The 24,988-nt window shown below is 39.0% G+C and overlaps 1 protein-coding gene across 3 annotated transcripts in view; it reads left to right on the plus strand.

Moving 5' to 3' along the window:
- Positions 1 to 24,181, plus strand: part of MYO3A (myosin IIIA) — a 312,814-nt gene extending 288,633 nt beyond the window's left edge. For 2 of the 3 annotated variants that reach the window (XM_077490990.1, XM_077490991.1), the window contains 3 exons: positions 11,278 to 11,318; positions 14,709 to 14,840; positions 23,754 to 24,181. In XM_077490990.1, the coding sequence (XP_077347116.1) occupies positions 11,278 to 11,318; positions 14,709 to 14,840; positions 23,754 to 23,868 (288 nt within the window). In that variant the 3' untranslated portion in view covers positions 23,869 to 24,181. The remainder of the gene's footprint in view (positions 1 to 11,277; positions 11,319 to 14,708; positions 14,841 to 23,753) is intronic. The other variant, XM_077490992.1, reaches the window with a different exon arrangement.
- Positions 24,182 to 24,988: the final 807 nt, after the last annotated feature.

Consider the following 24,988-nt stretch of genomic DNA (forward strand, 5'->3'; position numbering starts at 1 on the left):
TATGCAGGTCTTTCAAACTAATTATGACACGTGTCTGCACATGTTGTATGTAATTATTTCATGGTTTATTTACATGCTACATGTTATGAACTAGATTGCCTTCTTGTCCTGAGAAAGCAGACAGCGAATGCATTGAGAACACAGCCACCACCTTTGTAATAAAGTACAATTGTAATATTTTAGTATATAGTCTAAAACATATATTTGGCACCGCAAAGGTACCATCCTGACTAAGGGATTTAGCAGTAGTAGTAGTAGTAGTACATGCTTATTTTAAGAACGTGGGGCTAATGCTTACCCCTTGCACCACGAACCTTGGTTATAAACTAAAAGTACAGTTTATTAAGTGAAAACAGGATAGGACTCCCTGAAAAGTAGAAGAATAAGAGATAGTAAGACAGGGTTTTATTTACTAAAGCTGGAGAGTGCAAAAATCAGGCTCACTTCTGGATAGAAACCAATCGGCTTCTAACCTCTGCTTGTTCAATTAAGCTTTGGCAATACAACTTGGAAGCTGATTGGTTTCTGTGCAGTGGTGAGCCTGATTTTGCACTCTCCAGCTTTAGTAAATAAACCCCACAGATTAGGGTAAGGAATTCCAGGGGATAGGTGAGGCTCTGGAGATATCCAGTAAATGAGCATGGGAGAAGGAGACAATTGAGATATAGAGCTGGAGGTCATGAGAAAACTGGTTGGTATTTGGAGATGAGGTTGGTGATGTAGCTGCAGCAGAGTTGTATATGTCTTTGTAGGTTGGTGATATTTTGAATTGTATTTGGTGGGTGAGTGGAAGTCAGTGGAGGAATTGACAGGGAGGGGTAGTGGACACACTGAACAGCTTATAAAGTAGATGAGTCTAACATCAGCAATCATAATGAACTGAAAGTAGGATAGCTCATGTAAAGGTACAGTGCCGTTTCTTGATATCAATGAATTTGGATCTCTGTCGCTGCACCTCCATTGAGAAATCTGAAAATAATGACACCTTGGTGTTGTCCACCTTATGAAGGGACACGGTGGGGCCCCCTATTGTGGTGGTCGTGAGGGGACACAGTGGGCTTTTCCCACTGCAAACATGGAAGAGAATGTCCATTGCCAAAGGTGTCTGTTAGCCGGGCCTCAATGAAGGCCACCACATTTTTGCCTTCTGCTCTTTCAGAAATGCCCACTGTCTGCACATTGTTTATGAGCAGGCGGTTCCCCATGTCCTCCAAGCAGGCCGCATTAGGGGAGGCCACAGAGCTTACATGTCTGACATTTCTCTGAAGGGGTTGCCATTCGTCTTCTAGGGTACTCAATTGACCTTCTAGGGCAGATGTACGCTCCCGCAGTTTCTGAATATCATTCCTTATGAGAGAGATCTCCGCTTTCACACCCTTCACTTCCCCTGTCAGTACTGCAATAGATGAGCTGCAAGATGTAACTGCAGCGAGGATATCCCTCAGTGTGGGTTCAGGATCAGTGCTATGTTGCTGTGATATGGAATATTGATATCATGAGGCAAGGTACTCACAGTTGTGGAGGCCGGAGCAGTTGCCAGCTGTGGAGGAATCCCATCCAGGGATCCCATATCTTCCTCCAAAAGCACCTCATCCGGGTCAGGTATCAGGAGTGATGGAGGTTCTATTTGGGCCAGATTCCTACCAAAGAGGTGCTGAGCTGTCTCTTTTGCTGTGCAGGCCGTCATCATGACCGGGGGTGTCCGGAGACACTTGTGGAGCCAGTCCATGTCTGGACATAGTGGGTCTGAAAATATCCCCAGCTGGGGATAGTAGGAGAGTAGCGACATTCAATGCCCTTTGTGCCGAGTCGGTGCTATCAGGATGATAGTGTCAGATTCTCGGCGGAGCTAGTTGCTGCACATCCTATTTAATGCCATGCATGGCCACGCCCCCCCAGAAGTCACATAATTAGTGAAATGATGTCCACCTGTGTGCAATCTATGTGTCACATGATCTGTCATTATAGATACACACCTTTTTGAAAGGCCCCAGAGGCTGCAACACCTAAGCAAGAGGCACCACTAAACAGACACTGCCATGAAGACCAAAGAACTCTCCAAACAAGTAAGGGACAATGTTGTTGAGAAGTACAAGTCAGGGTTACACTATTAAAAAAATCAAAATCTTTGATGATCCCTAGGAGCACCATCAAATTTATCATAACCAAATGGAAAGAACATGGTACAACAGCAAACCTGCCAAGAGACGGCCACACACCAAAACTCACGGACTGAGCAAGGAGGGCATTAATCAGAGAGGCAGCACAGACACCTAAGGTAAGCCTGGAGGAGCTGCAGAGTTCCACAGAAGAGCCTGAAGTATCTGTACATAGGACGACAATAAACCGTATGCTCCATAGAGTTGGGCATTATGGCAGAGTGGCCAGAAGAAAGCCATTACTTTCAGCAAAAAACAAAATGACATGTTCTGAGTTTGCGAAAAGGCATATGGGAGAATCCCAAAATGTATGAAGGAAGGTGCTCTGGTCTGATGAGACTAAAATTGAACTTTTTAGCCGTCAAAGAAAACGCAATGTCTGTGGCAAACCCAACAAATCACATCACCCAAATAACACCATCCCCAAAGTGAAACATGGTGGTGGCAGCATCATGATGTAGGGATGTTTTTCAGCAGTCAGGACTGGGAAACTGGTCAGAGTTGAGGGAAAGATGCATGGTGCTGAATGCAGGGATATTATTGAGCAAAACCTGTATCACTCTGTGTGTGCTTTGCGGCTAGGACGGAGGCTCACCTTCCAGCAGGACAATGACCCCAAACACCCTGCTAAAGAAACACTTGAGTGTTTTAAGGGGAAACATATAAATGTGTTGGAATGGCCTAGTCAAAGCCCAGACCTCAATCCAATAGAAAATCCGTGGTCAGACTTGAAAGATTGCTGTTCACAATCGCAAACCAACTTGAAGGAGCTGGAGCAGTTTTGCAAGGAGGAATGGGCAAAAATCCCAATGGTAAGATGTGACAAGCTCATAGAGACTTATCCAAAGCGACATGGAGCTGTGATAGCCGCAAAAGGTGGCTCTACAGAGTATTGACTTTAGGGGGGTGAATAGATATGCACATTGACTTTTTCTGTTATTTTGTCCTATTTTTTGTTTGTTTCACAATAATAAAAAAAAAAAAAACATCTTGGAAGTTGTGGGCCTGTTCTGTAAATTAAATTATGCAAATAGTCAAACAATCCATGTTAATTCCTGGTTGTGAGGCAACAAAACATGAAAAATGCCAAGGGGGTGAATACTTTTGCAAGGTAGGTCAACGACGAGGGAGATATATAAATTTTATAAAGATTTTAAGAGAAAAAGAATGCAAAGTGTTTACAGATAGGTGAAATTTAAATTAGATTTTAGGTAATTACTATTACCTTTGTAGAAACTTTCTGAAATTGATTGGAAGAACTAAAGCAGCTTTATAGCTAGACAAAATTGTCAGAATCAAATTTACCCATGAAAAAAAAAGAAATTATTCAGTCTGTCTTTTTATAGATAAACCCTTTAACTCTGACATTATGATTTTAAAGATTTAATTATAGTAGCAGTTCAATAATGGTTGATTGAGCTGCCATATGACCATTTATCATTCTGGGCACTCTTGAACAAAATCTGCCTCCTGTTTCCATAAATACTGAATATGTCTAGACAAACCAATACTTCTGAGATTGTATGAGCTGTTATTAGAAGATTACCCCTTTCCTTCTACTTATAATAGCCATTATGTTTGTCCTTATATTGTCGCTCTTAAATAAATGCATCTATTCTCTAACTTGTATTTGTAGACGTTATTACCACTTCACTTTTCACAAAGTGCTTTTAAAAGACATAAAATCTTAAAGTGTTACTTGGTCTCCCACAGTACACAAAACATGGACATTTTTGTATATTTTAAAATGTATTTGAACCATCGACGCGGACAGACATTCGACAGGACTTCTTTTACTTATATCCAAACAGCATACAGGAACCATAGATGCTAAAGATACATAGCTCTACAAGAACAATAACAAGTGAACATATTTACAATGCTTCCCCCTACTGGATAGAGGCCAGTATAACACACTAATACATAACACTCCTTCCCCCTAGACATCAAAGTTTTTGAGATAACTGAGAGGGTGAATATTTCTCCTTGGATGCCTAAGGACCACTGTTTGAGACAGTTCCCTGAGACCCTCAGATGCAATTCTTCTTCTTGTACTGTGTCAGATAACTCAAAAAGAGAACGTTTCACCAAATGTGGACTAGTAGGTTGCCATCATCCCTTACATAGATATGTAAAAATAGGTCTCCCAAAGAGGATTGGGACTTTGAGGGCAACTGAATATAGGCACAAAACCCAAATTATGATAACATAATTTATTAAATATTATAGTAAAAAGTCAATGCATGCATGACACTACAATTGACTAATTAGGAACAATATCAAAAAATATACATTAAGTGCAAAATGGCACTGCTGTAGTCTCCTAAAATAGAGATTCTGCCCAAAAGACTTTTTACTATAATATTTAATAAATCATGTTATTATAATTCGGTTTGGGTGCTGTGTCAGAGGGACTGGGAGAAACTGGGTCTGCAATAACATTTCCTGGAGGAATAGCACCTGTATCAACCAATGGTTCACCATGATCTGGCATCACTGGAATCCTAGTACTACTAGAATCTGCAGCAGGTACAATTTCACCACTTCTTACTTGGATCTGATCAATATGCCTTCGTAATATTCTACCATCAGTAATTTGTACTTTGTATGAAAAAGGTTCTGTAGCCACAAGTACCTTTGCCGGTATCCACGAAGCCCAGCAGCATAGTTTCTGACATAGACAGCACTGCCAGGCTCAAACACTCTCACAGAAACATTGCATCCTTTTAAAATACAGTTCTTGCTTTTCTTGTAACTCCAATGTCAGAGGAGGATGTAAACGATCCAAACATGTTTTCAAACGATGGTTCATTAGGAGCTCTGCTGGGCTACAACCACTGCTTGAGCATGGTGTCACATGTTGTTGCAGAAGGACATTTGCAAGTCTCTGATTCCAATCTCCTTGAACAATTCTCTTCAATGGGTCTTTGGTAGTCTGAATACATTACATTACATGTAATGTTACATACATTCAGCTTGACCATTTGATGAAAGGTGCAATCGTAACATGTCGAATAAGATTGCTTGCCATAAAGGTTTTGAATTCTGAGGAGGTAAATTGCATTCTATTATCAGACACGATTGTATCTGGCAACCCATGTGTAGCAAGCAGCCTCCTTAAAACTCTTATGACCGTGGCTGCGGTGGGGAATGTAACTGAAACAACCTCCATTTTGAGAAGGAATTGACAACTAAAAAAAAATCTGTCCTTGAAAAGGCCCTGCAAAATCTATATAACTCTATAAAATCTATGTAACTGTGACCAAAGTGACCTAGTCACTTCCCAGGGATGGACTGCAGCTTTAGGTGGAGCGTGATGGGTGGATTGACATGGTAAACAGTTCTTTACTCACTTCTCAATAACGTCAGCCATTTTAGGCCACTAAACATAACTTCTGGCCAATGCTTTCCTGCAGACTATTCCAGGATGTCCTTCATGGAGAGCATGCAGTTCTTGAGCTTGTCCCACCTTTGGAATTCCCATTCTGTTTTCCCATAATAGACAACATTTATAGGCAAACAGCTCATGTTGGTACACTAAAAATGGTTTGAACTTCTCTTAAAATTTTGATTTGGGCAATCCCCTCCACACCCAATTGAGCACATTGGCTAGCAAGAGATCTTTAGCAGCCAGGGCAGCAATGTCTCTAGCATGTAACAAAGGCTTTGGAATGGATGAGAACATGGATAAGAACATGAGAACCTCAGTCACATGAGGGACAGGGAAATCAGGAGAAAACAAAGGCAACCGGTGCAAACAATCAGCATGACTGATATTCTTGCCAGGACGATATTCAAAATCACAGTCATAGGCATTCAGCATGAGTGATCATCTGAGCATTTGTGGCAAAATAATTTGAGGAGTGGGAGTACTTCTGGTGAACAACCCCAGCAAAGGCTTATGGTCTGTTACAATGATAAACCTCCACCCATACAAATAGTCATGAAACTTTTTTCCCCGGATGCAATAGCTAAAGCCTCCTTGTCAATGTGAGCATAATTCCTATCTGTCATAGACAAGGTCCTTGAATAGAATGCAATAGGAGCCTCAACACCAGTTTCCAAAACATGACTCAAGATCGCTCCAATGCCATATGGAGAAGCATCACAGGTAAGAGTGAGTGTTTTTTTTAAAATCAGTGTGCAAGTACACTGTCAGAAGATAACTTTTTTTGCAGCAATGAAAGCTGTAGAATGAATATCAGTCCACTTCCATGCAACATCTTTATCTAGTAAACAATGCAGGGGTTCAGTAATAGTGGCTTTGTCAGGCAGAAAAGAATGGTACAAATTAAGCAACCCTAGGAAAGCTTGCAGCTCTTGTTTGTTGGGACTGGAGCTTTATGGGTGGCTTCCAGCTTAGAATCAGTTGGATGGATTACGTGTTCATCCATTCTGTCTCCTAGGAAATCCACGTTTTTCTTTTTTAAGTTTGAGACCAGCATCAAGAAAATATTTCAGAATAAGTTGTAGTTGTGAAGCCAAAGACTGAATGCAACCCGCTCCAATAAGAACATCATCAAAATAAGGTACTATACCTGGAAGTCCAGATAAGAGGTCCTCTATTAATTTATAGAATATACCAAGAGCAGTGGAAACTCCAAACTGCAAACGTTTTGCTCGGAAAGCTCCTTTGTGTGTTATTATTGTTTGTGCATCCACAGCGTCATTATCCACAGGTAATTGTGCATAGGCTTGTGCCATATACAGTTTGACAAATACCTTTCCTTTTGCTAATGTAGTCAGAATCATGTACAGCTAGAATTTGTTTGGGATGTTCCTACAGTGCTTTGTTGATTGTACATTTATAGTCAGCACAAATTCTAACATCAGCATTTGGCTTCAATACTGTAACTATGCACACCCTGAATCTACTTCCATTTTGCATGGAAGATCTGTATTGTATCGGTATTGTATTCATATTTACATGTAGATTAATCTTAGGTCTGACATACTGCCTGTATGTGACCTCTACGTTTGCACATGTGACAAACTGCATTTTTTAAAATTACATGTATTACGCCTGTGTTTCCTGCCGCAGCTGTAACACATCTCTGTAAATGGAACCACGACACCAGTGTGTGGTGGAGGAAGATTTAATTTCTTTTAACTGTAGGTATGCAGCCTCATATGCAAGTGCTTCCTCTTGTGCAGTAATACAAGTTAAGTTCTGTTTGGCTATAAGCCTCCTCTGTAGTGCTTCATCTTTTACTCCTCACATTAGCCTTACCAAGGATTCTAAACTGGCACCAAAATTGCAATTTTCGGATTGCTTGTGTGGTTCTGCAATATATGCTGCAATGCTCCCACACAGTTTTTGGCCTCACTGTTTCAGATGCAGTGGGTGACATAAGTCTTAGATCCAATAACACTCAGCAGCACATCTCTTTTCTAGACAGCAGCAGCCACCTTATTAGCTTCCAGGAAAAAACTCTAACCTGTCAACATAAGAGTCCCATAAGGATGGATTAGCCACATAAAATTCCTCCATGTGTCCCAGAGAAGCCATGCTGGAGATATTTATGAGTACAAGTTCCGATCCTTCACTCGACTGATTTCATGTGTTTCTGCCGTGTCCATTCATTGGAATCCCATCATCATCGCCAGTTATGTATATTTTAAAATGTATTTGAACCATCGACATGGACAGACATTCAACAGGACTTCTTTTACTTATATCCAACACAGCATACAGGAACCATAGATGCTAAAGATACATAGCTCTACAAGAACAATAACAAGTGAACATATTTACAATGCTTCTCCCTACTGGATGGAGAGCAGTATAATACACTATTACATAACAGAAATTCAATTATTTTCACAAATATAAACAGTTAAATACCTTTTCTCATAAGCAGTATAAAGCAGTCTTGTGATTTCTATCAGTTCCTGGGGAAGCTTGTAGGAGGAGTTTTCAGACTGCACTGAGCTGTCTTATGAGGCTGCAGGGCTCTTGGCCCTCTGTCTGGACATGTCTGGACAATGCTGATTGGCCCTGTGTTGATCACATGCACTCTCCCAAGCAAAAAAAAAACCTCTCTAGCAATACACACCAAACTGAGCATGTGCAGCCTGACTCCAAATGCTCTGTCTTATTGGAGTATCTGTGCATAAGATAAAGCACCTTTTTTACACAATGTGGAGGATTAACCCTTAGGTTCCTCAGTGAGTATAGCAAGCATGCTTTACTGCATATACAGACTGATTTTACTGTTGTCAGTTTAGTAACACTTTAACCTAAGATGATACAGAAAGGCCCATTTTTGGATGCTATCTGGATCATCACTACGTGGAAGTACAAAGGTGAATAATTTTTTTAGCTAAAGGAGCATTCCTATGCATTGTGTTCCCTAAATCAGCACTGAAAAGCTACATATTTTCTCAACTGCCATCAAGTATTCATGCTCATATGTGATGTACTCCACCCACCATAATCTTAGCTATTCCTGCACATCAAGGATAAAAATGAAAATGTTGCATCAATGTTAATTCAGTTCCCATACCAGCACAGAACAACTAAAAAAAATAAAAATAAAAAAATAAGGAAAGTGTGTATCGTGTCTTCTCAGATCTTGCTAAGATGAAATTCTCACCTTGTTTAAAGGTATTAGCAATCTTGGTTACACAACTCCTTGTCAGGAGTGGCAGGAATAATAATCCTTTGGCAGGTAAAACAGCTTCCATATATGTATCTTTTCTTCCTATTTGTACTTTTACCCTGAGTCCAGTTTTAAAGGTACCAGTGACACACAGTAGAGACAGATGTCTTTTTAATTTTTTGGGGAATTACACCCAAGGCTGCCAAGGGCAGCTTTTTGGTATAATGCCTGAAAACATAACTATCATCATGTCTAAAGAAAATGTTGTGACCAGCGTTGTTTTTTATTGTTTAAATGGATGATACTTTTGAATTGATCATTGTGACATATGAACACATTTGTGTGCATCAAACTAACTCTGCTGGAAGGTATAAAACATGATTGAAAAACAAAAAGGGCACAGGGAAGTTATAGCTAGGTAGTTTGCAAATGTTTCAGCCATCCAGCAATAAGATTGATTTAGGTGAAGAGTGAATTTGGAATTCGGTGAATTTGGAAATTAGGAACAGGATGTTTCATAACCAAAATCCATGAGAGATATGTAGCACTAACCCCCGAAGGAGCTGCTGGTTTTATTCAGGCTTACCGTTACCTCTTCTGCTCGCCTCTTCCTCCTTGGGGGGTCCCGTGGAAAGTAACCCAAATGAAGATATATCAGACACGTGGTCCTTTTTGAAGATTTATTTAGGGGTAACACCAAAGAAAGACACAAGACACAGTCCTTCAATAGAGGGTTAGAGGATAAGGGGAGTTCAGGCACCTAGTAATTGCGGGTTAGAGGTATCAGTCAGATCCAGAGGACAAACAGCTCCACAGACTGGATCCAGCAGTCACCAGATAGACCCCTCTCACTTGACCTAGCAGCCGATGATATGCCAAACAAAGTCTCTGCCATAGACTTGTTAATTAAACTTAGTGATTCTTGAAAGTAGATGCGCAACAAAGTCTCTGCCACAGACTTGTTAACCGAACATAGAGATTCTTGAGAGTTTTTAGGAAGAACTACTATACAGTACCAGATTCTTTCAGCCGACCCGGCGATACTGTAAGGATATTGATCCGTGATGCGTCCTCAAACTGAGTTTCCAGGCTCCTCCAGAGACACCAGCCTTGCGCTCGGTCCTCCACTGGAAAAGTCCTCCCCTGGATCCTTCAGATTTCCTTGGCTTCTCCCCACAGGCGAGACAGCACAGGACCACCCCTGGATCAGCAGGCCCCAAGACATTCCTGGGTCTACAATCTCAGCTGCGAAGCCTCGGGCCAACCAGCTCCGAGGCACAAGACCATGCGACACAGACCCCAGGCCAAGAGGGCCCTGGGGTTGGGATCATGGACCTCAGAAAACAAACCCAGAAAAATGGCGTCGGTACCTTAAATACCCTCTCCCAGAATGCACAGCAGGGAAGCCACACCCACTGAACCATTTCTGGGCAAGAGGCAATATTCAATGCTTCCAGCCTGCTGCTGTTCCACACCCACTGATGGTGACAGCGACACCTACGGTCAGGTGGGAATCAGTGCAACCCAACTGGACTGGTACAGAAACCAGAACTTTTAGAGAAATTATTCTGAGCCAAACTACAGCTTCAGATAATTAAATTTGAAAAAGCAATATCTTCTGCTCATCAGGAGCAGGGTGCTACAGATATAAAAGAAGGGGCACCTGAACCTTTGAAATAACTTAATTGCCCCTGATGTTATCCCCTTCCCAGTCAGTGTCATTAGAACATTGACACTGTATTAGTGTTACTGGTACCCAAAAAGTGTCCAATTTGTCATCCACAATATTGCAGTCCTGCTATAAGTCGCTGATCGTCTCAATTACTAGTAAAAAAATAATTAAAACTAGTAATTGTAAAAAAATTATTAAAAAGATATCCCATAGGTTGTAGACACTATAACCAATCAATATACACTTATTGGGAATTGTTTTACCAAAAATATGTAGCAGAATACATATTGGCCTAAATTAATGTATACATTTGATTTTTTTATATTTTTATTGGGAAAGTTTTATAGCAGAAAGTAAAACAAATATATTTTTTATTTTTTATTTTTTCAAAATTGTTGATCTTTTTTTGTTTATAGTGCAAAAAATAAAAACCGCAGAGGTGATCAAATAACACCAAAAGAAAGCTCTATTTGTGGGAGAGATTTCAAAATCGTTGATCTTTTTTTGTTTATAGTGCAAAAAATAAAAACCACAGAGGTGATCAAATAACACCAAAAGAAAGCTCTATTTGTGGGAGAAAAAACGCAAAAAACATATTTGGGTACAGTGTCGCACGACCGCACTATTGTCAGTTAAATTAACGCAATGCTGTATCGCAAAAAATGGCCTGGTCAGAGGGCAAGTGATTAAACCGACACTGTCACTTTGCTGTGATTTGTTCCAAATGTTTCTCCCAAGCAACTGGTTGCTGCTAATGGCTTTCCTTTATGTGCTAAGCATGAAAACATTTTTCTGATAAGATTATAATTTTTATAAAATAATGCATGGTTATTATTTTTCATAGTTGCCCTATGTAGATGAAAAGAGAAAACCAAGAAAAGAAAGGTGAGTTAATGCCTCCAGTTAATCCTAAGAAAATGTCTTTCTTTTTTTTAGCATTTGTTTCACAATGCTGAATCGTTAATTTTCACATTTTAATTATACAGTTCTGTATTTCATTCTCTTGTAAATTTTCCCAGGTTATCTCCAAAAATAGCTCATATATTAGCCACAGTTTGTGTTTTTGTAAATAATTACACATGATTGAAGGGTTTAGCATAAAAATGTATATAATTGTTTTGTTTTGAATCTTTTTACTTCCCAAAGCTAGATGTAGATGCATTTATTATATTGGTTCCACCCACACATGTGAAGATCAATTTCTGGTCAGCCAATATTATTACTGTTGGAATATTTTTATATTCTTTCCCATAGCGGTCGCCACTTTTGAAGGATAGAGGGAACCTACAACCCCTTGTAAGCAACAGTTGAGTGTTTTTTCCTGAGTGACACGTTCTCATTGTCTTAATATTGGTGCATTTGTTTTAGATGTAGATGTTTTGGTGCAAAAATATTTAGTGTATCTAAATGCAAAACTTTTTTTTATTTAGGATAAATTAAGAAGCAGGTAAAACTAGACTTTAGCTTGAGTTCAGTCTGAACCCATGTTCGGCTGAACCTGGAAGAAAGTCGTCAGTGCAGGACCACAGCAATGAGAACCTGACAGGGTTCTAACCTCCCCAACATTAACTTCAGGCTGCATACACCATAGAGAACTAGAAAAAGGAGTAGTTGCCCATGCAAGCCAATCATCTTTCAGATCTCATCATGCTCAGGTTTTCTTAGTTCCAGGTTTTATAAATAAGCCCCTGTTTGTTCCCTTCCCTACATTCATTGCTGTATTATAGGCTTTATTAAGGCCACAAATATTAATGTAACATTCCAAATGCGGAAATGCATACAAGTCAGTCAAAATAGATAGCAATTAAAACTGATAACTGTTCATACCTTTTGTACTTTCCAATAAATCTGCATGTCAGTTACATAGATTCTATCACCTTAAAGAGTTAAAGCTCAAATCCAGGTCATCCACGTCGTCTAGTGCCAAACCTACCTGCAAAAGGTTTGTCATTTTGTTCCCACCAGTCTTGGGATCCACACAGCCACATAACATAGCCAGGTCAGTGACCGGACTTTTCTCCACTACACCTAAGACATAGCGCTTGGTCACCGAGCCCACTCTCAGCCTGCTGATATTACAATATAGTTGCATGATCATCACTACACTGGTGAGATCATCAATTTTCTTCCTTCTTTGGTCAAGACCCAGTTTTAGTCTCGCTGTTCAAGGGATTACAAGAAGAGAATACAAGGAGAGGTTCAGGTACTTTTGCTGGCTGCTTTTCAGAAAAAAAATATGAATGGATAATGTATATAGCGCTAACCCTGAAGGGGCCACTGAGAATATGCCCAGTTCTAGCTTGTCAGTACAAAAGCTGCCAGCCACAGGAACAGTTCCATGCACACTAACAAGAAACTCGGTCTGGTGGATGTCTTTTTGTGGATTTTATTTGCAGAACCTTGAACAGAAGGGGATTTAAGGGGTAATACTTCAATAGGATATCAAAAATCAACAGGAGGACAAATAATTCACAAAATCCTCTTGACAGGAGATAATAAGGAATGACCAGTAATTCTAGGACTCAGTTCCCTCTAGTGCATGTACACCTGACAGTCCTAAGCCAGGTCTTACTCACAATGTCCCAGGAGTTGTCACACAACTTCCAAATGACACTCTTCAGTATGGGAGACAAAAGATCTTTCTCCAGGTCAGACTCCAAGATGATTCCCTCCAGCAAAAATTGTTTTAAGATATCTTCTCCAGGCTCTCAGCCCAGCACCTGCTAAGGCCCAAACTACAACTCTTGGCTCACACTGACTGCCTACCTGGGGTAGAAACCCTAGGAGAAAAGGACCCCCCCCCCCCCCCAGCAGTGGAGGACCACTCTGCCCAGGTCTTCCAAACATTTATTGAGTTGTTCCACCCTTTGCAGCTATAACAGCTACAACTCTTATAGGAAGGCTGTCCACAAGGTTTAGGAGTGTGTCTATGGGAATATTTGACCATTCTTCCAGAAGCGCATTTGTGAGGTCAGGCACTGATGTTGGACGAAAAGGTCTGGCTTGCAATCCCTGTTTGGATTTATCCCAAAGGTGTTCTATCAGGTTGAGGTCAGGATTTGTTCACAAATGCGCTTCTGTAAAAATGGTCAAACATTCCCATAGACACACTCCTAAACCTTGTGGACAACCTTCCCAGAAAAGTTGAAGCTGTTATAGCTGCAAATTGTGGGCCAATTCAGTATTGAACCCTATGGACTAAGATTGGGATGTCATTAAAGTTCATGTGTGTGTGAAGGCAGGTGTCCCAATATTTTTGGTAATATAGTGTAAGTAAACAGCATTGTATTTTGAGACTTAGGTACAGGATTGTGCAACTGATGAAAGGGAAGTGCTTACCCAAAACAGTTGCTATACTTATACTTCCTTTTCTCTAAAATTTGCTTTGCTGGCAATCTATGCTGCTTATTCATGTCTTCTAGCCCAGGCTGAATAGTGGACTGCTGAATGTTTAGTTCCCACTTTCCCTGTCATTTAAAATACCACACTAAAAGTATTTAGGGGACTTGTCACATCAGCGATCTCAGCTGAGATCCCTAATCAGTGCTGGAGGCTATCATTCTCAGATTTCCAGATGTGGTGCTATTTCAGGGCAGGCCCGGCATTGCGATTTGATCTGCATCCCTGCCGATGACTGCTGACTAGCAGAAATCTATCTGTTGTCATTCAGTAGGTATGAGCAATGCTTCTCAATGCTTCTATCCAGTCCTTCTCACCCAAAGCATTAAGCCTCATACACACTATCAGATTTTCTGCTGATTTTTGTCTTCAGATTTACCAAAACCATGTAGTGCAAGGGCCTGCCTGATTGCTTACACATTGAAACTCCTTAGGTTTGACTTCATTTTTATATGGTTTTTGGAAATCTAAAGGAAAAAAATAAGCAGAAAATCTGATAGTGTGTATGGGGCTTTAATGAGGAATGTGTTCACAGAACAGATTAAATTGAACATAAAGGCCACTGTTTAATTATTCTGCATTGCTAATCCTGGGTTCTGTCAATGTCATCAAAGCTACAGATTATAGCAGATTTAGCCTAAAGAATATAAGTCTTATAAAGAATCTAAAATCGTATGAGGATGCAAACCTTTCTCTGTCTTATATGTTCATGTCTGAACATTCTCCATCTACCTTACCTCTCCCACCAACCAGTTTGTTTTTTTCCAATGCCAGGAGCTCTTTAATCTTCATGTCTGATCATTCTCTGAAATGTTTAGCTGATTACTAGAGCTCTCTTGGTAAAATGGACAAAAGGCAATTTTCTTTTCTTCACAGTCAAGGCAAAACACTGGAATCAGAAGATTATTATAACGAAATTTATTCCAACCACTCAGTGTCAATAAATAAGCCCAAAACATATGATGGGTTTTCTGCTATGGAGTTTTCCATCCTAGTTCCAAATGAAAGGTAATGAATGCCTTCCTTTCATGAAGCAGATTGACAGTGGATGCCGCTATGACTACATTCTGATCGGTCACAAAAGTGTGAGAACATAAACAAGAGTAATGATCCGAATGTATGAATATTGGTGGCAGCATTGTTATTAACAAGGCAGGTTTCTAGCCAGGTGGGAGCAGTGCGATGGCATTGGGGGCACTTAAAGTGGAGGCAAACTAAACACAACATTTTTACTTAACATTTGTGAAATATATACTGTACATTCCTCATATGTTTCCTTGCACTTTATGAAACTTTATCTATAATTTGGCCTCTTAAAATTAGTTCATATAATTTAAAGGAAAAGGGTAGTGGTTTTGGATCAATTTTGTTTTCGTTTTTAAAGTTTACACTGGTTTAAAACATTTTTAAAGTGTAACAATGAGCAAAAAAAAAGACATATATGCTGTTGTTTGTCACCAGCGTTAAACACCAGTTTTTGGTTTTTCAACCCGTAGTTGTATTACCTGTTGATTCTGCCAGTAGGTCTAATATTTTTCCACTTCCTATAATAGGGTGATAATGCTGTTTTTTCCACAATGAAAACATGTAGCGGAATTATCACCCTATGTATAGGATGATCTTAGATGGACATAATGTTTTACATTACCTTTACATAAGAAAGTAAAAAATGAAAGCGTTACCAAACCTTCACCAAATGGCGGTGCCATCTTAGCCTTTATTTAGTTGCCATGCAATTACACATCTGGTCAGCTCTGACACCAGCCATTTAAGGGCTTGAAACATCAGTTGAGAACTGACACTGCCAATTGAGACAGTTATCACCAAGGCGTACCTTGAATGAAGTCTACACTGTGCATGCATCAATAGGCAGCATTTAAATGAGGATGCTGCAGAAAACAACACTGGTATGTTGGGTTAGGGATTTAAAAATAGCTGTTGAATATTTATAACTTGAGCTTTCTTCTGGGAATTAGTTAAATCGGTGAGTTTAGTTTCACTTTTAAATCTCTGAACCCCTAAAACTACCTTTTTTGTTGGACAGCTTAGCTTGTTAAAATAGGTTTAAATAACCTGCAGGCAGGAAAAACCAGGAGATAAAATGGTTACAAAGGAATTTAGAAACAAAGCTGCAGTATTAATGCTAATGTCCATAGTGCCGCTTGAAACAATATTTTTACTATCTGCATCCTTTGGGGGAAGATGACAAAGAGTGGTGCAGGCTCTATTTATGCAACACCCTTCTAAGCTGGTAAGATGGAGCAGTTCCGGCTCCTAATTAACCAAAGCAGGCCTTTGTTACTGAGCATTGATCTGCTCCGTTGTATGCTGTGTCTGTGTCAGACACAGCACAGAACATTACAGCTGAAGCTGCATGCTCTGATCTTTCTGCCCCTACCCCCCCTCCACTGCTCAGCTGCTACTGAAAACTGCTGTTATCTCTTAGGTGCAGAACCCACAACAGTTTCAACTTCACTTTTAAATAGAAACGGGCATGGGTGGCAGAGATAGACCTAGATTTATCTGCTTTGTTAATGTAGCGGATGCCACTTGCACTAGTTTCCTCCACCATGGATAATGAAGTAGGAAGCCTAGTTAATTTCCCGGTTTGTCTTTCAAATAAACATTTAGGGCCTATTTAGGGCCTATTTTCACCTTAGCGCATGCATTAGTGTGCGCATAACACACATGCACTGGCATGTGTTTTGGACTTGTGCTGCGATGAGCTGTAATGCGTTTTTTGGTCTTTACTACCCATTTATTTTAACTGAGTACATTTGTATTACAGCACATCAAAATGCACTGCTCAAAATTGCAACTTGTCCTAGTTTTTTTTTTTTTCTTCTTGCAGTGCACACCATTATAGTACATTGGTGTAAACTGAAACCATAATACATTGGTCAATGGGACTACTTGGCCAAACACAGCCTTAAGAAGCTCAATGCTGTTGGTGTGGAGAAGCCCTAAACCTCCCTGGTGGTATGATTATGTCAGATTGTTCATGCTGAAAGCGGTACATTGCTTTGCATAGAATTTTTTTTTATATTGTAGGCCTGTAATTCTTAGGAATAACTCACTTAAATCTGTCCAACCAAGAGTCTAGTAGACATCCTGGGTATGATAAAGTTTGAAACACAAAATCATAAATTATAATATAATAAATAACTATAAATAATTATAACAAATAATAATATAATAATAATAAAATGTATTCAATAATGTAATCAAATCAAAAACACTGGCATGTACTTAGTTGCAGAATTGTAGCTATCATTCCTTTCAGTGCTTGATGACGACCTTCCCCACAAATCACTATCGCTCAGTTCTGCAAGTGATTCTAATTTACTCTGGCTGTTTTCTAGCTGGTCTAAAACTGCTTTTGACGTAAAGGGCAATTTTTTGATTGCTATGGACAATCTCAAGTTTCCAGGCAGAAAGAACAGTATATATAATATAAAACTGCATGCAGGGCACTGGACAAAGCATTAGGGACAAAAAGGATGTGAAATAATTTGATACAGCAATGTAATCTGTAAGATTACAGTGTACTGTATGTGTTATGTCTTTTTCACTTTTTGAATTTGGCACCGGGCTATGTCCCCGTCCCCGGCACTGTGATAGATCAAGCGGAGGACACAGCCCACGCACACAGCGGGGAGACATCACAGGATCCTGGGGACAAGGTAAGTAACTTTGCCTGGAGCCTGCGATTCAATTCCTGCTCAGGGTTACTGCTTTTGGTACTGAAAATTCACCCTGAACTACAGTCGGGAATACCGCCAGGGAGGTTAATATTATGGAAGACTCACAGACCAGTTTGAGTTAACTATAGAGACAAAACATTCTTTATAGATCAGTTTGTTTGAAAGTAACTCAGAACTAGCCTTCTGTTAAGGGAGGAGTCATTGTACTGATAACTCATTGACTTCCTTTAGCAACAAAAAACTTCTGACCAATTAAAGGCAATAGGGGAGATTTACTAAAATTGGAGCATTCAGAATCTGGTACAGCTGCTCATAGTAACCAATCAGCGTGTTCAATTAGGCTTTGACAATAAAACAAAAATAAAAATAAAATCAGGAAGCTGATTGGTTTCTATGTAGAGCTACATAAGCTTTTGCACGCTCCAGTTTTATTAAATCTTCCCAATATGTTCAAAACGATTATGTAATTTTTCATAATTGTAGTCATACAATTATACAAGTATATCACTGTTTTATTAAAAGATGCAGTGTTCAAATTGTTTCCTTTAATGTTGTACTATTTAGCAAGGTCATAGCCTCATTGATCATGCTGGTGCCATGAGGCCTAGAAGCTGCCTTGTTTCTAACATTTTGGTTCTCTATTAAAACAAACAAAAATGCCCAACTTACCTCCATAGGTGGCACATTTCATACATCTCAGTGGGTTCCTAACCTTTCTTAGCAATGAACTTGTCTTGTAATGGCTGGAGTATATGAGCAGGACCTTACATAATTAGTAATCTCTGTATGCAGCCAACAGCCGAGGACTTAATAAGAAGACATGCATCCCTACAGGGGTAATTTTGGGCATTTTGTTTTATTAATATTATGCTAAAGCTTATACATTTCTGTAAGGCATAAAGTATCTAATGATGCAGGGCAGAGCTGGATTGAAAAACTAATTATATCTAGGAAACCCACTTGTGGTATCAAAACCAAAAACATGCTTGGCTCTCCAGATTTATTCGGTCAGCTTTTCTTGTAATTTAACTCTTCATCTTGTAAAGAGAAATTTTATTCATGCATTTTCAATATTGAAACAAAGCAAAAGGTACAACAGTATTAGTGTAACTTGTGATTATTAGAACAAGCTGACCATACTCTACAGATATCTAAAGTGCAACTAACTTTGAATCCGGCCCTGCTAAAGCTGAAGATCTACAGATCGCAAGTCCTCAACTTCTGTCAGCTCATGATTCCCATTCCTTCAAGGACCAGCAAGCCACATTAGAAGCTGCTTGTATCAGTATTTTTATCAGTTTCCAAATGTCTTTCTTAAATGTCTCTCAAAAGCCCAACTATTGGCTGGGGGAAAAATGGGCAGTTCTTTGGGTCATTTCACCAAGGAGAGCCTTTCAAATACCTCTGTGGAATTGTCCTCTCATTGTCTTTGTTATGACATTGCTGAATCCTGCTTACATTAGGGGGCGAGATCTTGTTGGCCCAGCTAGTGAGGAAGTGATTACATAGGAACAGGTAAGTGGTTTTGGAGTAATCTTTTTTCGCAGGCCCTATGTACTGACAATCCAGTATATAAAGCCCTAAGGGCTCATTTTGCCTCATATGTTCTATATGTATTTTCCAGGGGAAGAGATGACTTTCTGTACAGTTGTATAAATTGAAATGCATATAAAATGCATGCATGGGCATATTAAATGCAGTTCCTTTTGCAACCTGTATTTACCAAAATTGAAAGTATATTTAAAAACAAAAAGTAAAAAAAAATATTTTAAAGGATATGCTCTATTCTAAAACTGAAAAAAATTATTCCTACCATTGAAAATAAGGGGAATGGAACTATTCTTGAGTTTTTGTGCAGTGTGTAAATAAACCCTACGTTTTTAAAATGCTGTCAATGGGGGTGAAAAGGGTACCTGCACTGAGAGAATACGGACTGCCAGTTGCTGACCCATTCAGCTGAAAAAGCTATTTGTACAACTGTCAACCTGGTCCCATCACTTAGTCTAACATAATGTTAAATGGGACCAGGTGGACAGTTCCTAGTAACTAAGTAACTAGGAATTAAAATGTAGTACGTATGTATACAGCCACATAACTAGTATTTTTACAAGGAGATGAATATTGGAGACCCCCGTATTTCTCTCAGTACAGATTCCTTCATTTTAAAGCTGAACAGCAGGCAGATGTAAAGGACACAGAAAACACAGCTCTGTATTCATTAATACATCATTATGTTTTTAAATGCAACCAGTATACATAAATGTTATCTGGGATCAGCACTTTGCAATTCCTGTACAGAAAGGGCCCAGAGAGGGAGAAGCAGAACCAGAAGCCAGTCAGTTGTGCTGCAGTGCATGGAGCATGCTGATAGCAGAAGAGAGCAGAGAAGAACCATGTAAATCCCAGTACTGAATGGTCGGAAATTACAAATCCTTTGGCAAAAAAAAGCTCCCATATATGTATTTCTTCTGTGTTTAGCTGCGGTTTGCCTGGAGTTCAGCTTAAATTAAATGATTTAACTAATCAGACAGCCAGCCATTGAATTTATTCTGAAAGGCTACCTGAGCCATGTCACAGAGCTGATAGTCACAAGGTTTACAATACACTGAAATAGAGTGGATAATCATTTTAGAATGATATTAAACCGTAGTGCTTTGCTTTTTAGTTTTCCATATTCTGTGCATTAGAAGTTTTTATTCATGTAAATGTGGAATAATGTATACCTAGGATACACAGCATTGGTTATAAAATTAATTCACAGGCTTAATCTCCCTCTGGTACTTATGTTAAATGTGACCTTTTTCATTTTATTTTCTTTCATGCTGCTAATTTGAAATACACATTGTAAATTTAAAGGAATATATTCATATCTACTACTGTTAAACACACTATATTAAAGCATATGTCAAACTTCCTGTTTTATGAACTATTCAGTAGGACAAAATGTAAGTGTAAATCTCTGTAACAGAGCCCCACTCCAACAGGCCTTCTAATTCTTCCCCATTTTATCAAAAAGTTTTGGCTGGACATACACAATTGTTTATCCTTGTTGAGTTAATGAAGCCCAGTATCAGAGCTTGGGTATATATATATATATATATATATATATATATATATATATTTTGCATCTGAATGCAGTCCTATTAAAGTGAATGCATTCAAACACAAAGTGCAGCAGGGACTACACTTGACCCACTTTGCCTACAACATAAATAAATCTCAGTAGGTCTTGCTGAGTTCAAGGAAAGGCAGAACACAGCAGGTCAAATGCCGCCTAAAATTGTTCCTCCACACTGTACAACAAAGCTTGCCATACACCGATCAAAATTCAGCTGGTCCAGCAGGGATGCCTTAAAGTGTTACTAAACCCAGGACCCTGCATTCATTATATCTGGTCTCCCACAGTACACATAACATGGAAATGCAATTATTTGAGTAAATATAAACTGCTAAATACCTTTTATCATCAGCAGTATATAGCAGTCTTGTGACTTCTGTGAGTTTCTGGTTAAAGCTTGTAGGAGGAGTTTTTATTCTGCACTTACTGTCCTATTAGGATGTAGGGCCCCTGACCCTCTGTCTGGACAGTGCTGATTGTCCCTGTGTTGATCGCATGCACTCTGCCAAGAAAATAAAAAACTCTCTAGCAATACACACCAAACTCAGCATATGCAGCCTGTCCTCTGGCACTGTATTATCAGGAAATATATAGGGGACAGTAGAAGGAGAGAATCAGAGAAGCCAGGATCAAACAGCCCTTTTACAAATTGCAGAGTATTAACCACTTAGGTTCCACAGTGAGTATAACAGACATGCTTTACTGCATATACACACTGATTTTATTTTTGTGGTTTTAGTAACACTTTAAATGGATATATGTTGACTTGCAATTAAAGTGCACTTCAGAAAAAAAAAGTGCAAAAAGACTAATGCTCTACTTAGGTCAAAAGGGGTCAGGGGTTAAGTTATGTGCAGGTATAATATGGTTCCGTTTATTGCCGAGTATAAGGCAGGCCATAGATGTGGGGGGGGGGGGGGGGTGCGGCAGAAGCCATATTCATTGCTAGTGGCTATAGACACTAGCTAGACACTAGCTATAATCGCAAGGGAATCCAGCAGGCTGGTTGTACCCAAGTGTATTGATAGATTAACTTGGTACATTCAGCTTGCCCACACACAGTTCGAATCTTGGCCTGTTCCTGCTGAACCAGCCGAGATTTGAAACGATCTATGGCTGGTCTTAATTAAGTGTTGGGAGATTGAAAGCACTTGAAGACCTGCAAGACTTACACTTGTTTTCAACACTGAGACCTCCATCCAGTTATATACCCTGCCACAACTTTGCAAGCCAATCTAATAAGTAAAAAATAGGGACCATTCCATGGTTACGAAGATATAACAAAATTTTTTGTCAATTCTTAAAAATTGTACCTGGGAGAAAATGCCATTAAATCTGAGCTGAGCTCTGGGCATTCATAAAATTCTTAAAATATACCCCACCACGCCATGCTGGTAAAGGGTTTAGTGCCCTTCTGTTTCTAGGGCAAGAGATAACAGAGGAATCCCTAATCCAGGGGGTCCCGCCACAACCAGCCATCCCGTCTTCTTCTCTCAAGCTTTGTTAGGTGGACAAGCACAAAGAAGGACCACTGGTGCCTAGTAGTCCTGAATTGTACATGATGACTTTGGTGAGAGGGGAGGCCGGTCAGGGACCTGCAAGAAGACCATCTTTGGTGCATCTTTGGTGCACTGGTTGTAACAACCAACAGTATCTCAAATGAAGACCACAGAACCCTAGATTAAGGCAAGTAATCCTCTGTTACCTCATTCCCTAGAGAAACAAGATTTTTTTTGTTCACCAGCATAAAGGGGGGCATCTTAATAATACATAGAGTTAGGTTTTAAAATGTAAGTAAGACAATATTATTTTTTAGTTTTGCAAAAAGCAGCGAAGGATTGGGCTCTTTTTTTAAATCTTTATTGCTGTCTCTGTCTCTGATGGAGAGATTTACCCCTATATTCCTGGTGACCAGTGCCACTGAGAACCAAAGTGAGGGGAAAGCCAAAAATTTTTAGTTGTCATTAAGCAATAGGTGAGGGAAACTGAGAAATGGGGAAAAAGGAGGGAGCAGCCACAGTGCCACATCCGTATATATCAAGGGAAAACAAGGAAGATACTGAATAAATATCAAAGGGTCAGACTTTTTAGGCATGGAAGCAAATAAGAAAGTAGCAAAGTATTAGAAAATATACAATGTCATAACAGTGTTCAAAACAATATAAAAATCATATAAAATGATACAATTTGTACATTGAGCCCTTGTGCGCCGCGTCTACGTGTTTCGTCGTAAAGTCTCCCTCAGGGCACGAAAAAAGGGTCAAAGACATAGCAAGAGAGGAAAAATAAATCTCACTATCTGAAATGAGATATATCAGAGTTAAAATTCAAAACAACGCATATATACATATACGTTGCATTGTATGTCACATTTATAAAGCATGTGCTCAGCTATCCAGAAAGCAGAGAGGCAAACATAATGGAATATTTTCTAATAAACTATTTTTACTACTCTCTTATTTGCTTCCATGCCTTAAAAGTCCGACCTTTTGATATCTATTCGGTATCTTCCTTGTTTTCAGGTGAGGGAAATTCCTTTGATGGAGAGCACTGTATCAGTGACAACTCCATTCACTTTGGATAGATTTAATTTCCTATTCTGTCATCAGATTGAGAAGCGAAGGGATCTCTTTCCAGTTGAACACATGCCACATACTATAATTTAATAGGATTTATTTTAATCCTTTAAAAAACACATTTTTTGCTTTAAATACACTTTAAGTTACCAAATGGTTTGTGAAACAATTATAAATGTTAAATACATTTTTTTAACACAGGAAAATGTTCCCATCAACTGACATTTATCTTCCTCTATTATTTCTGTAAAATACAGTCTCCAGTATTTCACCTCTGAACCCTCTCTGCAGATAGGCACGCACTATATTTCATAAGTGTAGTGTAATTGGTGTAAAATGAATCAAAGTGTTTCGTACATTCTTCACTTTATAGATATAGGAGAAGTAAATGTTAGAATTCACAAAAAGTAAAAGCTTTCTGCTGTGTTATTTTTATCTTAGAAATCTTTTCATGGTAAGTAAAGCTTTGTTGATTCCTGCTGGCCTCTCTAAATAAATAAAAATGACATATATTTTTCTCTAGACCTTCCATTGCAGATGGATCCCAGCAAGAGAATAAAATGGATGATAACCCATACGACTACAGAAAACTGCTTCGGAAAACATCTCAGCGTGAACGCCTTATCCATCATTTTTAAGAGAGATTTTTTTTTTATTGATTGTTATTGCTAAAACATTGGAACATTTTTAGCACATATTCAATTTCCTTTCACTATAAATATTGTTTTGTTAAATAGCGATAAATTCAATTTTATCTTTAGCTATGCAATATTACATTTATATACTGTGTGTGTGTGTTTTTTTTTTTATAAAAGTGTAGTTTTCTACTGATTTTTTTCAAGACCAGTGCTGTATAAAATTTTATAAGAATCGTGCTATGACTATTTATGCCATCAATTTTGTTTTCAGTTGTCTAAAATGTACCTATTAAAGCGAAAATAATTTAAGCCATACTCTGCTTTTTTGTCATTTGACATATTCAGAATTAAAGAGATTATAAACAATCACCTTGTAAAACAACCCATATAGTTTAGTTCAAGCTTATTTTATTAAGAAAGGAGAGGTATACAATACACGAGTATATCGTACATTAACACATACAAACATAGAAACATACATTTCAATTTTGCTTCCATAACGTCACATTGTATGGAGACTTTGTTAGCTTCAATGGAATTAATTTAGTATATAAACCTGTGTAGCCATAGTATCTATTATGACATATTGAGGGTTGGTGAGCACCACTATCCACTCATTGAGTGGTGTCCACCTATTGTAAACATGCTAGGGCTTTTGTTATTGTGCTAAACGCAATTTCTCATAGGGGGGAACTCTATGTGGGTCACAGAGTTCCCGTCTGTCGAGACTAGAGATTATGGTTTGGGTATTTGTGTATCATTAGGGCCTCGGCTATGGAATGCTCTACCAATCAACATCCGCCTGGAAGAAAATCACCTGGCTTTTAGGAAAAAACTCAAGACCTTCCTCTTTTAGCAGATGATCAAAGCTCGCCACAGCGCCTAGAGGCGATTCAGTTCGCATTGTGCGCTATACAAGTATTTCATTCATTCATTCATTCATTCATTGCATCATGTTAAAGAGAGGAGGGGGAATGATGGTGAAAATAGAGGGGTCAATGCAGTAGGGTAAGTAGATATTGAGAAGGAGACATTCAACCCATTCCGTATAAAATAGAAATGAAAGGCAAACCATTGATTGATTGATTGATAGATACAAAAAACATTATAAATATCTATT

This window comes from Lithobates pipiens, unplaced genomic scaffold (assembly GCF_037356315.1).
Source record: "Lithobates pipiens isolate NorthernLeopardFrog02 unplaced genomic scaffold, aLitPip1_a1.2 Scaffold_19, whole genome shotgun sequence".
NCBI classification, from domain to species: Eukaryota; Metazoa; Chordata; class Amphibia; order Anura; family Ranidae; genus Lithobates; species Lithobates pipiens.